General features: G+C 36.3%; 1 protein-coding gene across 1 annotated transcript in view; it reads right to left on the bottom strand.

The window, feature by feature from the left end:
* EFCAB13 (EF-hand calcium binding domain 13) overlaps window positions 1-14658 on the bottom strand; it is a 217963-nt gene that overhangs the window by 111546 nt on the left and 91759 nt on the right. The window contains exons 19-22 of the mRNA XM_032871038.1: window positions 13650-13700; window positions 9944-10087; window positions 6373-6444; window positions 3374-3517 (exon numbers count right to left, since the gene is read on the bottom strand). Coding sequence (XP_032726929.1) covers window positions 3374-3517; window positions 6373-6444; window positions 9944-10087; window positions 13650-13700 — 411 coding nt within the window. The remainder of the gene's footprint in view (window positions 1-3373; window positions 3518-6372; window positions 6445-9943; window positions 10088-13649; window positions 13701-14658) is intronic.

Genomic DNA, 14658 nt, shown 5'->3' on the forward strand with positions numbered 1-14658 from the left:
ACGTGGATGGAACTAGAGAGTATTATGCTAAGCAAAATAAGTCAATCAGAGAAAGACAATTATCATATGATCTCTCTGATATGAGGAATTTGAGAGGCAGAGTGGGGGGCCATGGGAGGTAGGGAGGGGAAAAATGAAACAAGATGGGATTGGGAGGGAAACAAACCATAAGAGACTCTTAATCTCACAAAACAAACTGAAGGTTACTAGAGGGGTGAGGGGGTAGGGATAGGGTGGCTGGGTTATGGATATTAGGAAGGGTATGGGCTATGTTGAGTGCTGTGAAATGTGTAAGCCTGATGATTCACAGACCCGTACCCCTGAAGCAAATAATACATTATATGTTAATTAAAAAAAACTCTATGCCATTAGTCTCATTTCTCTACATTTATTTTCTGCAATGCAGCAAAAGAGGTCCTTCTCTTTAAAAAAATCTGGTTACTCCTCTGAAGAAAATCCTTCAGTAGCTCCTACTTGCCCCCAAACTATAAGAAAACAAAAACAAAAACCCAAAACAAAACAAAATAAAACAAAACAAAAACCACCACATCGTGAGTAGGGTAAGAGGCTATAGACCAATATTCCTTACAAATGTGTTAAAGTTCAAGTAAAATACTGGAAAGTAGGACATAGCAGTATATCCAGAAATTAAAGTTCTAGATATGTTTAAGAAATACATCCTCATGTAGAGCAATAGGTTTTCGAGAAGGAAAACCAGTTCTTAGAGGAGAAAAAAAAAAAATCTTAGCTATTACAATGGTTTGTGGCCACAGTACATCAGTAAATATTTATCTGTGACATTAAATGTTCATAGGCTGTAGGGTGAGGAAAAAGAACAAAAATGTCCAGAGTCCAGAAATAAACCCCCACATATACTCAACTAATATTGAACAATGGAGCCAAGAACATTCAATGGAAAAAGGATAGTTTCTTCAATAACCGGTATTGAGAAACTGGATAACTACATCCAGAAAAATGAAATCACTCCTCTGTCTTATACCACACTCACAAAAATGTTACCTCAAAATGGATTAAAGACTTAAATGTAAGATCTGATATTATAAAATTCCTGGAAGAAAACATAAGGAAGCAGCTTTCAGACACTGGTCTTGGCAATAATTTTTTCACACGACACCAAATACAAACAACAAAAGCAAAAACCAACAAGTAGGACTACATCCAACTTAAAGGCTTGTGTACAGGAAAAAAAAATCAGCAAAACGAAAAGGCAACCTACAGAATGAGAGAAAATATTTGCAAACCATGTGTCTGGTCAAGGGTTAATATCCAAAATATATAATTCATACAGCTCAATAACAAACAAACAAGCAAACAAAATGATGAAAAAAAAAATGGGCAGAGTAACTGAATAGAAATTTTTTCCAAAGAAGACATCCAAATGGCCAACAGGTACATGAAAAGTTGTTCAACATCACTAATCATCAGGGAAATGGAAATCAAAACCACAATGAGATATCACTCACACTTGTTAGAATAGCTATCATCAAGAAGAGATCAAGGTTTGCACGGATGTGGAGAAAGGGAACCCTTATTCACTGTTTGTGGCGATGGAAATTGATACAGCCACAATGGACAACAGTATGGAGGACTGCCCCAAAATTAAAAATAGATCTAACATATGATCCATCAATCCTCCCTATGGGTATATATTCAAAGGAAATGAAAACAGGATCTTTAAGAGATATCTACACTTCCACGTATTTTGCAGCATTGTTCACAAAAGCTAAGATATGGAAATAACCTAAGTGTCCATCAACAGATGAATAAAGAGATGTGGTGTGTATATACAGTGTAACATTATTTCAGCACAAGAAAGAAGGAAATTCTGCCATTTGCAATAAAATGGATGGATCTTCAAGGCATTATGCTTAGAAGAGATAAGTCAGACAAAGACAAATACTGTATATATCACTAATATGTGGAATCTGAAAAAAACAAAAGAAACAGAGTAGAATGGTAGTTAGTAGCAACTTGGGGGGTGCAGTGAGTTGGGGAGATATTGTTAAAAGGTGCAAATTTGCAGTTAGAAGATGAGTAAGTTCTGGAAATTTAATGCTGTGCTGACCTAAAACTGTATTACATACTCGAAAGTTGCTAAGAGACTAAACCTTAAATGTTCTCACCACAAAGAAAGAAATTACAGTCATGTGATGTGATAGAGATGTTAGTGAACACCATAGTGATAACCATTTGCAATATATATGTATCAAATCAACACACTGTATATCCTAAACTTACACAATGTTCTATGTCCATTATATCTCAATTTTACAAAAAGGTAAAGAAAAATTCTGTGGAGACTGGGTGGAAAAACAAAAGCTCCAAATCACTTATATTGAGAATGAAAATGAAGATATTATTACTGATCAGGCAGACATCAAAAAAGATAAAAGGTAGAGGTCAAGGGCAACTTTATCCAAAAAATTTGAAAAGTTACATGAAATGGATGAATTCCTATAAAAATACAGACTGCCAATATTAACAAGAAAATATGGTATTTTCTTTGTAATCCCATGTAATTTAAGAAATTAAATCAATAATCCATAACTTTCCTGTAAATAAAACTCTCGGCTCATTAGGGTTCGCCTTTGAGTTCTACTTAACATCTGAGGAATCTCTTATAGATAAGAGAAAAATAAAGACTACTGCTCCTCTCTTTTGAAAATGTAGCAAAGATAACATTCAACAATACCAATCATTAAAATAATGAAATTATTTTGTATGTTTATAAATATATGCTGGGCGCCTGGCTGGCTCAGTGGGTTAAGCTGCTGCCTTCGGCTCAGGTCATGATCTCAGGGTCCTGGGATCGAGTCCCGCATCGGGCTCTCTGCTCAGCAAGGAGCCTGCTTCCCCCTCTCTCTCTGCCTGCCTCTCTGTCTACTTGTGATCTCTGTCAGATAAATAAATAAAATCTTTAAAAAAAAAAATAAATAAATAAATAAATAAATAAATATATGCTTCCCTGAGCCCCAAAACCATGTGCAATACCACCAGAGGTATTCCTGGATATCAGCAGTTCACTTTCCAACGGGTTGATACCTGGCAAAGGGCCTCAAGGACTCTGTTGTACTCTGTGCATGGCATTCTAATTGAGTACTGCCCATGCCAGCCAAAGTAGCCTCATCTCCCAAGTACTACCACCTACAGAGATAAAGTAGGCCCTGATTTACCCCTCCATTTGGTTTCACAGGGCTCAGGCTTGTCACACCAGGGTAGCACTGGTGTTCCTCAGTCATCCCACTGCAGCTCCCACAGCATGCCTTCCATTGTTGTGTATCCCATCCATACATCTCCCACACCCACTAGTAGATGATGGCCTTTATAACACAGATGCATTCAAACTACCAACCATGTTCAGGTTCATGTCTTAATACTTCATTAAGTAAAACATTAGCTGCATGAAAGTCATTGTTTATCAAAAATTCTTCAAGGTCAGAGGCATCAATTAGATCATTCTGGAGAATTTGGGTAGTAGCTAAGAGTAGCTGTGTAGCTGCAAAAAAAGAAGAAAACAAATATTTCAACAGCAGAAATAAGAGTATATTATCTACCTTCACTTAAGCTTGGATTGCATAAAAGAATTTTATTTTATTATTTGTTAAAGATTTTATTTATTTGGAAGAGAGGGACAGTGTGTGTGTGTGTACACCAGAGAGCATGAGTCTGGGGTGGGGGGTGAGGGAGAGTGAGAAGAAAGCTCCCCGCTGAGCAGGGAGCACTACACAGGCTCAATCCCAGGACAATAGGATCATGACCCGAGCTGAAGGCAGATGCCCAACTGACTGAGCCTCCCAGATGCCCCAGAATAAAAGAATTTTACATGAAACTACTAATATAGTTTTAAAAACCATTGTATATTGTAATAGTTAGCAGTTACTGAAAACTTACTAAGTGCTAGAGACTGTTCTAAGTACTTCTACTTTACCTATTTAAACCTTATAATAATTCCAAGATAGGCATTACTATCCCTATTTTTAAGATGAAGAAATCGAGGTTAGTGAGATTAAGTGATTTGCTAAGGAATATATTGGTAGTAAGTGGCAGGACCAGGATTTAAGTCCAGGCACTGCAGTTCCAAAACCCATGCCCTTAACTAATGTACCTTTCAAGTTGACATGTTAAGTGGTCAACCTTTATGCCTTTGGCTATGTAATACTTCATATGTGGCCCCTGAAATAACTAGGAAGCATTACAAATTACAAATAAGTTTACATCAAAATTTGCATTATTTCACTTAAGTTATGTTACAAAGACAAAACAGACAAGCAGCAGCAACAGCTGCTATTGCTGCTACAAGTCCAGCTCTCTGTATTTATCTTACAGCCCCACAAATCCTGACAGCTTTGGCTGGTTTCCAATGCCTTCAAATGGTTGTGGTCATTGATGCAGTTTAATTTAGTCCAGATTTTACTAGTAACTCTCAGTAGGAAGGTTGGTTTGATATAAGCTACTCCATCATAGCCCAAAACTAGAACCAGGTGGATCAAACTTACATGTAATTCTGATGCCCGGCTCTGGTTAAAGATTCCTGCCTAGGTTATCACTTTACCACAAAGCTATAGTAATCAAGACCATGTGGTTCTGGCATAAGAATAAATGAAAATCAACGGAATGGAATTGAGAGTTGAAAAATAAATCCTTACACTTATGATCAATTGATTTTTGGGAAGAATGCCAAAACCCTTTAATGGGGAAAGAATAACTTTGTCAACAAATGATGCCGGGATAACTGGATACCTGCATGCAAAAGAATTAACGTGGACTCCCATCTCACTCCATGTGCAAACATTAACTCAAATCAAAGATTCAAATTAAAAGGCTAAAACTAGAAAACTCTTAAAAGAAAACATCAGTATAAATCTTTATGATCTTGGATTATCTTTAGATGTGACATCAAAAGAAGTGACAAAAGAAAATATAAATTGGATTCCATCCAATTTAAAAATCTCTGTGCTTCAAAGGATACCAACAAGAAAGGAAAAAGACCCATGAAATGGGAGAAAAGATTTGCAAATCATGTATCTGATAAAGGTGTATAGTCCAGAATATATGAACTCTTATAACTTGACAAATAACCCAATTTTAAAATAAGCAAAGGATACACATCTTCAAAGAAGATATACAAATGGCCAATAAACACATGTAAAGATGTTAATAACTATTAAAGAGTACAGGGTTTCTTTTTGAGGCAATGAAAATGTCCCAGAATTAGAGCATGATGGTTGCACAACTTTGTGAATACACCAAAACCCACTAAACTGTACACTTTAAAAGGATGGATTTGATGGTAGGTGAATTATATCTCAATAAAAATGTACATGCAATAAATAATGCCATCAATTATAAAGGTGTTCTAATTTTAGAGATATTAAAATGTGAAAAAGAAAGGAAATTTGGGGGCGCCTGGGTAGCTCAGTGGGTTAAAGCCTCTGCCTTTGGCTCAGGTCATGATCCCAGGGTCCTGGGATCGAGCCCCACATTCAGGCTCTCTGCTTAGTGGGGAGTCTGCTTCCCCATCTCTCGTCTCTCTCTGCCTGCCTCTCTGCCTACTTGTGATCTCTGTCTGTCAAATAAATAAATAAAATCTTTAAAAAAAAAAAAATAAAAGAAAGGACATTTGTTTCACCGAAGCATTTAGGAATACATTATTGACAGGGGTGTCTGCATCTGTGGAGATTTCTCCGGTAGGTGTCCCCTGTAGATGTGGGGTTAGGAAATGATGCCAGTATTGAAATTTCAATACCTCCCTAATTTCAAGAAGGATGAAAGGAACTTCAGGGACAAAGACCAAGCGATAGTCTTTACACAGGAGGGGCAACGTGATGTAGTTAGGCAACAGAAATGATATGGCAATAAGAATGATATGTGGATCAATACCATGAAGATTTAGAGAAACTGATTAGTTGAAGATTTCCGTAAATAAAATAGATGGGCAATCCAGCTGAGGAGACCTGAAAACTGCAGAGGCCTAACCTGAGATGACACAACAGAGAGTAGTGATGCCTCACCTGATTTCCAGACCGGATTTCCTTCATAGATCCAGTACCCCTTGAATGAAGAAAAACTTATCTCCTCTTGAGGAAGGACTTTGTAAGAACAGCAAAGGTGTTTCCTATGTATCTTCTTCAACCCTGTTTTATTTCTTTTCCCTCCATTATAACTTTTTCCCATTTTCCTCACTTGTCTTTTACAATCTTATATTATTTATATTTTATAAGTGCCTTAAATCCTTTTTAAAACTATAGAGATTACAGAGTAAAAACATGAAATCTGGATATTGATTTTTTAATATCATTTCATATCTTTATTTTACAGTCATTTGTCTTTGAACTAGTAGTATTCACTTACCTATGGACTCTTTGAAAAATAGACTTTCTTTAATTCTTTCAAAGAAATCTTTTAAATTCACTTCATTATTATCTGTAAAGTCAAAATCAAGCATGCTGACATTAAAAACCTGATACTGCGAATTTCTACATAAAGGTTCCGATTTACAATACTTAAAATTCCGTTCTACCTTATTTTCTATCTCAAATGACTGAAACTATTGCAAAATAACTTTTCATACTTTTAGGAACCATCTATTGAACAGTTAATGATCTTAATAGCTAATTTTCTTGAGTTCTATATGTTGGCTAATTGAACATAATTAAAAAAAAGAGAAAAAAGAACTTAGATAATGTTCAGTTCCTTATACAGACTAAGGATCCTTTTATGATGCTTTACATTTATTAACCAAAATCTTCACAATAATTCTATAACATGGTTATACTTGATATGCCTATCTTTAAAAGATGAAAGCCAAGAGAAATTAAATAAGTTGTCTAGGTCACAAAAGCCAGAAAGTGCTAGAGGATGTGGTATTTGAACTAAGGTAGTCTCAGGCCAGAGGTCACAAAGTTAACTATTAGGATACACACACATGCGCGTGTGTGCGTGCACATACACACACACACACACACACACACACACACGAAGAAAGACGCAATAATGCTATCATAACAGAAAATATAGAGTTATCAACTACATTAAGGAGACTTTAACTTATAACAAAATGGCTAGCTGGGTAGCACAGAAACCATCAGACTACAAATCCCTAGGATGCTGTATGAACTACAATATTCTATAAATGCATTACTAAGATATATGAACAGGAAATAATAAGTTAAGTGGACACAGAGATCAAGAGTAGAAAACAGTGAGTACTGAGCCTATAACTATTAGGGGATACGTATCAGATCCCAAAGTGGCAAGGTGCTTGATTTAAATATTCATGCATATTCATAAAAGAAAATTTGGATCCATGCTACTTGGAGAGTTTGAATTTAGATACCAAATAAAACTTGAATGCTTAAAACCCTATCAAAATCCCATCCATTTTTTTCAAAGAAATGGAACAAATAATCCTAAAATTTATATGGAACCAGAAAAGACCTCGAATAGCCAAAGGAATATTGAAAAAGAAAGCCAAAGTTGGTGGCATCACAATTCCGGACTTCAAGCTCTATTACAAAACTGTCATCATCAAGACAGCATGGTACTGGCACAAAAACAGACACATAGATCAATGGAACAGAATAGAGAGCCCAGAAATAGACCCTCAACTCTATGGTCAACTAATCTTCGACAAAGCAGGAAAGAATGTCCGATGGAAAAAAGACAGCCTCTTCAATAAGTGGTGTTGGGAAAATTGGACAGCCACATACAGAAAAATGAAATTGGACCATTTCCTTACACCACACATGAAAATAGACTCAAAATGGATGAAGGACCTCAATGTGAGAAAGGAATCCATCAAAATCCTTGAGGAGAACACAGGCAGCAACCTCTTCGACCTCAGCTGCAGCAACTTCTTCCTAGGAACATCGCCAAAGTTAAGGGAAGTAAGGGCAAAAATGAACTATTGGGACTTCATCAAGATCAAAAGCTTTTGCACAGCAAAGAAAACCGTTAACAAAACCAAAAGACAACTGACAGAATGGGAGAAGATATTTGCAAATGACATATCAGATAAGGGGCTAGTGTCCAAAATCTATAAAGAACTTAGCAAACTCAATGCCCAAAGAACAAATAATCCAATCAAGAAATGGGAAGAGGACATGAACAGGCATTTCTGCAAAGAAGACATCCAGATGGCCAACAGACACATGAAAAAGTTCTCCACATCACTCGGCATCAGGGAAATACAAATCAAAACCACAATGAGATCCCACCTCACACCAGTCAGAATGGCTAAAATTAACAAGTCAGGAAATGACAGATGCTGGCAAAGATGCGGAGAAAGGGGGACCCTCCTACACTGTTGGTGGGAATGCAAGCTGGTGCAACCACTCTGGAAAAGTGGAAAATGGAAATGGAAAACAGCATGGAGGTTCCTCAAAAAGTTGAAAATAGAGCTACCCTATGACCCAGCAATTGCACTACTGGGTATTTACCCTAAAGATACAAACGTAGTGATCCGAAGGGGCATGTGCACCCGAATGTTTATAGCAGCAATGTCCACAATAGCCAAACTATGGAAAGAACCTAGATGTCCATCAACAGATGAATGGATAAAGAAGATGTGGTATATATATATATACAATGGAAAACTATGCAGCCATCAAAAGAAATGAAATCTTGCCATTTGCGATGACATGGATGGAACTAGATGGAGAAAGACAACTATCATAGGATCTCCCTGATATGAGGAAATGGAGATGCAATGTGGGGGGTTTGGGGAGTAGGAAAAGAATAAATGAAACAAGATGGGATTGGGAGGGAGACAAACCATAAGAGACTCTTAATCTCACAAAACAAACTGAGGGGGGCTGGGGGGGGGGGGGGAGGGGAGAGGGTGGTGGGGTTATGGACATCAGGGAGGGTATGTGTTATGGTGAGTGCTGTGAAGTGTGTAGACCTGGCAATTCACAGACCTGTACCCCTGGGGCTAATAATACATTATATGTTTATAAAAAATTTTTAAAATTAAAAAAAAACCTTGGATGCTTAAAGAAGCTCAATCCAGTGAAAGGGAGATTAAAACACTGTATTCACTGGCCCAAGTAAACAACAAGGAGACGTAAATCTTCCTAATTCTGAGAGGCAGCGGGGAAAAAAATCTCCTGTGAAGGATCTCCTGCATCTCATGTGGGTTTGGAGTCTAAATTGATACTGCTCTCATAGTATGAGAAACCCCAGGTCAAAACATATAAATTGATTGAGGTCAATAAAAATCTAGAGTACCTGGCAAAGGCAATAACCAAACCGTGCTCAGGAGGTACTCTTAAACCCACATTCATCAGATTCCCATAGAAAAAACAAGCTGGTGGTTAAGATAAACCCCAAATAAAAAGCCACCTAAAACCAGTGTAACTTACCAGCTCCAAATTAAAGTGTTTCCACATAATTTGATGCTTAAGAGTGAATATATATAGGAAAGGAGACCAAGTATATACTACAAGAAGTTAAAAATGGAAACCACAGATAAATATATGCTCACTTAGAAACAATGACCAAAACTCAATAACTGTTCTTCTAAAATATAGTGAAATTTGGGGTATTTCTTTTGGTTAAAAAACAGAATGAGGCAAGTACTATATATAAGGACAGATGAAGGTGATCTCCTCTGAAGAAAGACTGCATATCAAAATGAAGCTGCTGGTATCATGTCTTTGTTTTATCACAATGGAATTTTCCCACCCATGCTTATAAGAAATGAATAGTAATTACTAAATAAGCATATATACCTAGATTAAGTGTGAATAGAAAGATATGGTCAATAAATATTTAAATTAGCAGACTATTTTGGCTCTAATTTGTATCAACCTAAGTCTCCAGTGCGACTGTCCTTAGCATTTTACCCACATACATATGCTCTAAGACTGTTTCTCATTAACAGGGAAAAATGAAAAGGACCTCACGCCAAAATAATCCTCACCATTGATGTCGCAACACTGGAGGGCTTCACTGATGTCCTTCTCAGTCAAACTGACATTCAAACTTTCCAGGGCATGCTCCAAGCTAGGTATATCAATCCTGCCATTATCAACACTTGACAAGATATGAGTAGCTTCTTCAATCTCTACAAAGATAAATAAATATATGTAAGATACTATGTTTTAAAAAGTGCAAAATAGTTTGTCCAAAGTCCATTATAGGTGAATTCTCGAATTAAGCATATATATTTAACTAAAAAAAAAAAAAAAAAGCAAAATCTTTTCCAACAACCCACTTATTTCAAGCAGCATTTAAAACCAAAAAATTACATGCCAAAGAGAATATGAGTTATCTGAATCCATTAACCCACTAAATACTGAATAAGCTGTAAGCTTTTCTTAAATAATAGTTAAATCCTTCACATGTAGATATAAAGATTTCTATCAACTGATAAAGTAAACAAAAAAAGGATGAAATTTGAGATTAAAGCTCTTGATCCCCAGGGCCACCACCAGTCTATATTATGCTTTTGTGTGATTGAGAAATGGTCCCCTTTGTATGTATCTATTACAAAGAGGCACACCTTCCTCTGGGCAGTTGAAATCTAGCCCTGGTGGTCCAAGTCTGAAGAGCACAGTGAAATATGGAGTGCATTTCAGTCTCTGCTTGTACCCTACATCCAGGCATCTTTGTGCAAGGCAAAACCCATACAACCAAATGGAGTAGTCCTGTTGATACCACACCAATTTAAAATATAAAACATATCATTATTGAGTGTTTCAATTTTTCATCAATACCATTTCCCACTCTCTTAATTCCAAAATGAAGTCATTGTGCATGTTTCCACAGCTGAAAATTATTGTGTTATACCAACAGATCTAAACCTTCACCTGGAAAGAAAACATAATACCATTTAAGACTTTTATTCATTCTACTAATAATTTTTTTGCAGCTACCAAGCCCAATAATGAAAATTTCAGCCCTTTCATCAAAGAGTTTTCCCATAAAAAAGTTTCCTGTGAATTCCCAGAAAACAAAGACTGAATCTGTCATGTCTATAAATAAAATGATAATACATCATACAGTTGGTATGATGAGAAAAATATGCACAGGATATTATGAAAGCACTGAGACAGTTCACCTAACCTACAACTTTGAAAAGTCTTATGTGACATTTGAGATGAGTTTAGGGGAAAAAAATGTGAGTTTGTCTGACAGGAAATGTATAGAAAGGAAACAGCACATACAAAGATATGGAACCAAAAGCAAATAGAGCCAGTTTAAATTGTAATAACTACTATGGCTACAGAATAAATACAAATGCAGAAGTGATGAGAGATGAGACTAACGAGATAATAAAGTTTTATTGTCATTGATTCATTCCATAAATATTTATATGAGTTGATAACATAAAAGATTTAGAAAAATACCTAGCATAGTAAATATTGTATAATATTAATTATTTTTTAAGACTTTATTTATTTGACAGACAGAGAGAAATCACAAGTAGGCAGAGAGGCAGGCAGAGAGAGAGAGGGGGAAGCAGGCTCCCTGCTGAGCAGAGAGCCCAATGTGGGGCTCAGTCCCAGGACCCAGGGATCATGACCTGAGCCGAAGGCAGAGGCTTTAATCCACCGAGCCACCCAGGCACCCCATATAATATTAATTATTAATAGTAGCTACTTCTAAAAGCCTGCTGAAAGCCAGGATTGTGCCAGGATCTAGAGAAACAATACTAGGATATGGAGCAAAGTAGAGACGTGGTCTTTGGTCCAATGACTCTTCCAGGCATGTAAGAGAAAGAATTATTAATCAAATAATTAAAACAATGACTGGAAAACAATCAGATTTTAACATGGGCAGAGGACTCTGCAGAAAACATTACAAATGGCCAACAGACACTAGAAAAGATATTCAACATCACTAATCTAGGGGAATGCAAATCAAAATCACAATGAGATATCTATCACCTTACAACTGTCAGAATGGCTAGAATCAAAAACATAAGAAATAACAGGTGTTGGCGGGGATGTGGGGGAAAAGGAGCCCTTGTATACTGTTGGTGGAATGTAAATTGGTACAGCCACTAAGGAAAATAATATGGAGATTCCTCAAAAAATTAAAAATAGTAATACCATATGACCCAATAATTTCACCACTGGGTATTTACCCAAAGAAGACAAAAACACTAATTCAAAAAGATATATGCACTTCTATGTGTATTGCAGTATTACTTACAAAAGCCAAGATATGAAAGTATCTCAAGTGTCCATCAGTAGGTGAATGAATAAAGATGTGGTATATTTATGGAATATGACACAGCCATGGAAAAGGATGAGACCTTTTTTTTTTTTTTTTGCCATTTTGCCAACATGGATGGACCTAAAGGGTATTATGCTAAGGAAATATGTCAGACTGAGAAAAACAAATACCATGTAATTGTACTCATATGTCGAATCTAAAAAACAAAACAAATAAAAAAACAAAAAGTAGAATCAGAGGGTGCCCGAGGCATTCAGTTGGTTAAGTGTCTGCCTTCAGCTCAGGTCATGATCCCAGGGTGTTGGGATTGAGCTCCCTCTTCCTCTGCTGTTTCCCTTGCTTGTGCTCTCTCTCTCTGTCAAATAAATAAATAAAATCTTAAAAAAAAAAAAAAGGCAGAACCAGACCTATAAATACAGAGAACACACTGATGGGTGTCCAGAAAGAAGGTCGGTATGAGGATGGGCAAAATGGGTGAAGGGGAATGGGAGAGACAGGCTTCCAGTTATGTAATGAATATGTCATGGTACAGTGTAGGGAATATAGTCAATGATATTGTAATCACATTGTAGGGTGACTGATGGTAGTTACATTTGTGGTGAGCATGGCATAATGTATAGAGAAGCTGAATTACTATGTTGTACATGTGAAGCAAATTAACATTGTATGTTCACTATACTCAAAGAATTTTTCATTAAAAATTGTATTATTTTGATCCTAATGAATTAAGATGATTTAAGTTATTTAATATTTTTGTTACTTTATTTTTTTCTAAGTAAGCTCTATACTCAATATGGGTCTTACATTCCTAACCCTGAGATTAAGAGTCATATCCTCTACTGACTGAGCCAGGCAGATGCCCTTAATTTTTGTTACTTCGTAATGTAAAATATACTGAGCGTTTCTAGTATCATTTTAAAAATATGAATGAGTACTTTTAATATGAAACAAATGCTATGAATGAGACATGGTTTAAGGAAAGCATATTAACAGAGGAAGTCGACCTAGACTAGCAGATAATGATTGGCTCCCCTAGAGGAATCTGACATGCATCTGAAAGATGAGTAAACTTCAATAGGCAAAGAGGGTCAGGGAAAAATATTCCAGGGAATAAAATATGCAAAGCTTTGTGGTGGGAGGAAAAGAGAGATCTAAGAAAATGAAAGAAAGGCAATGTATTTGAAAGTATAGAAAACAAGGATAATGATACAAGATTGTTAGAGGACTAGGACATATAGGATGGATTTTGATCTTTAACAGCAAGGGAAAATGTTTAAAGAGTTATAAATAGGGAGAGATAACATAATCAGATTACTTTTTTGAAAAAAATATTACTCTGGCTAGGGTGGGAAAAATGGACTAGGAATCCATTGGCAGCTGGCAATGATTCCTAAAGAGTAATCTTTTATAGGGAATGTTTTCTTATACACATATAAAGTTCTTACCATCTGCTTTTGGTAATCTCAGATTGGAAGACAAAGCCGCTTTCTTAAAATCTGTAAATTTACAGAGAGAGATTATGCCATAAGGAACAGCATCCTGATTTTATCCAGTTTGAAAGAAAACCGTAGGCTAAATACTTCATCTCTCAGTACCATTTCCCGTTGACCATTCTCTTCCTCTCAAAATCATCCACTGGCTTCCAAAATATTTTTTCTATTCATCTTCCTCTTACTTCTTTGAGTCCATGGATTTGTCAGCCTCCACCAAGCTCCTTAAAAGTGACTGAGATTCTAACGTCATAAATGTTTCCTTTCTTCCAAAGAGGGCAGGTTCATCTCCAGGCCCATATATTCGATAAAATGTTTAATTATTAGTCTGGATTGTCCTTCTCTAGTTCTGCTTGCTTACCTATCTATCTAATCCTGGAGCTTCTCCTAAGGACAAGTTGCAGTTATACCCCTCATTCAATATACTTTCTATAAAAATGCAAATTGCTACAGAGATCTATTTGAAGGACAAGTGATAAAAATAAAATATGTCCATTTGCATAGATGGACCATATTACAGTTGGAGAGATGTTTAGAATAACTCACAACTAGTCCAGAAATTACCTTAAAACAAAAGGAAGTTAGAATAAAAACACATTATATTTACCTTAAATTTTTTACTTGTTCTAAGCAAGATTTAAAAAAAAAAAAAAACTAAGCTATTAAAAAGTACTTTCAAAATAGTAGGTTTGGCAATTTTATAAGATAATTCTAAAACAGGATTTCTCAACCTCAGCAAAATTGCATCTGGGTCCTGATAATTATTTGGGAGAGTACCGTCCTAGACACTGTAGGATGGCTAGCAGCATCCCTTGCTTCTACTCACTACATGCCAGCAGTCCTCCACCCATCAGTTTTGACAATCTAAACTGTCTTCACACACTGCCAATTGTTCCCTGAGAGGCAGATCTGACCTTACTTTTTAGCTGAAGCTAAATTTAAAGGCAAGAAATGGCTTTCCAAA

The sequence above is a fragment of the Lontra canadensis genome, unplaced genomic scaffold (genome assembly GCF_010015895.1).
Source record: "Lontra canadensis isolate GAN:19392208 unplaced genomic scaffold, GSC_riverotter_1.0 scaffold41, whole genome shotgun sequence".
NCBI classification, from domain to species: domain Eukaryota; kingdom Metazoa; phylum Chordata; class Mammalia; order Carnivora; family Mustelidae; genus Lontra; species Lontra canadensis.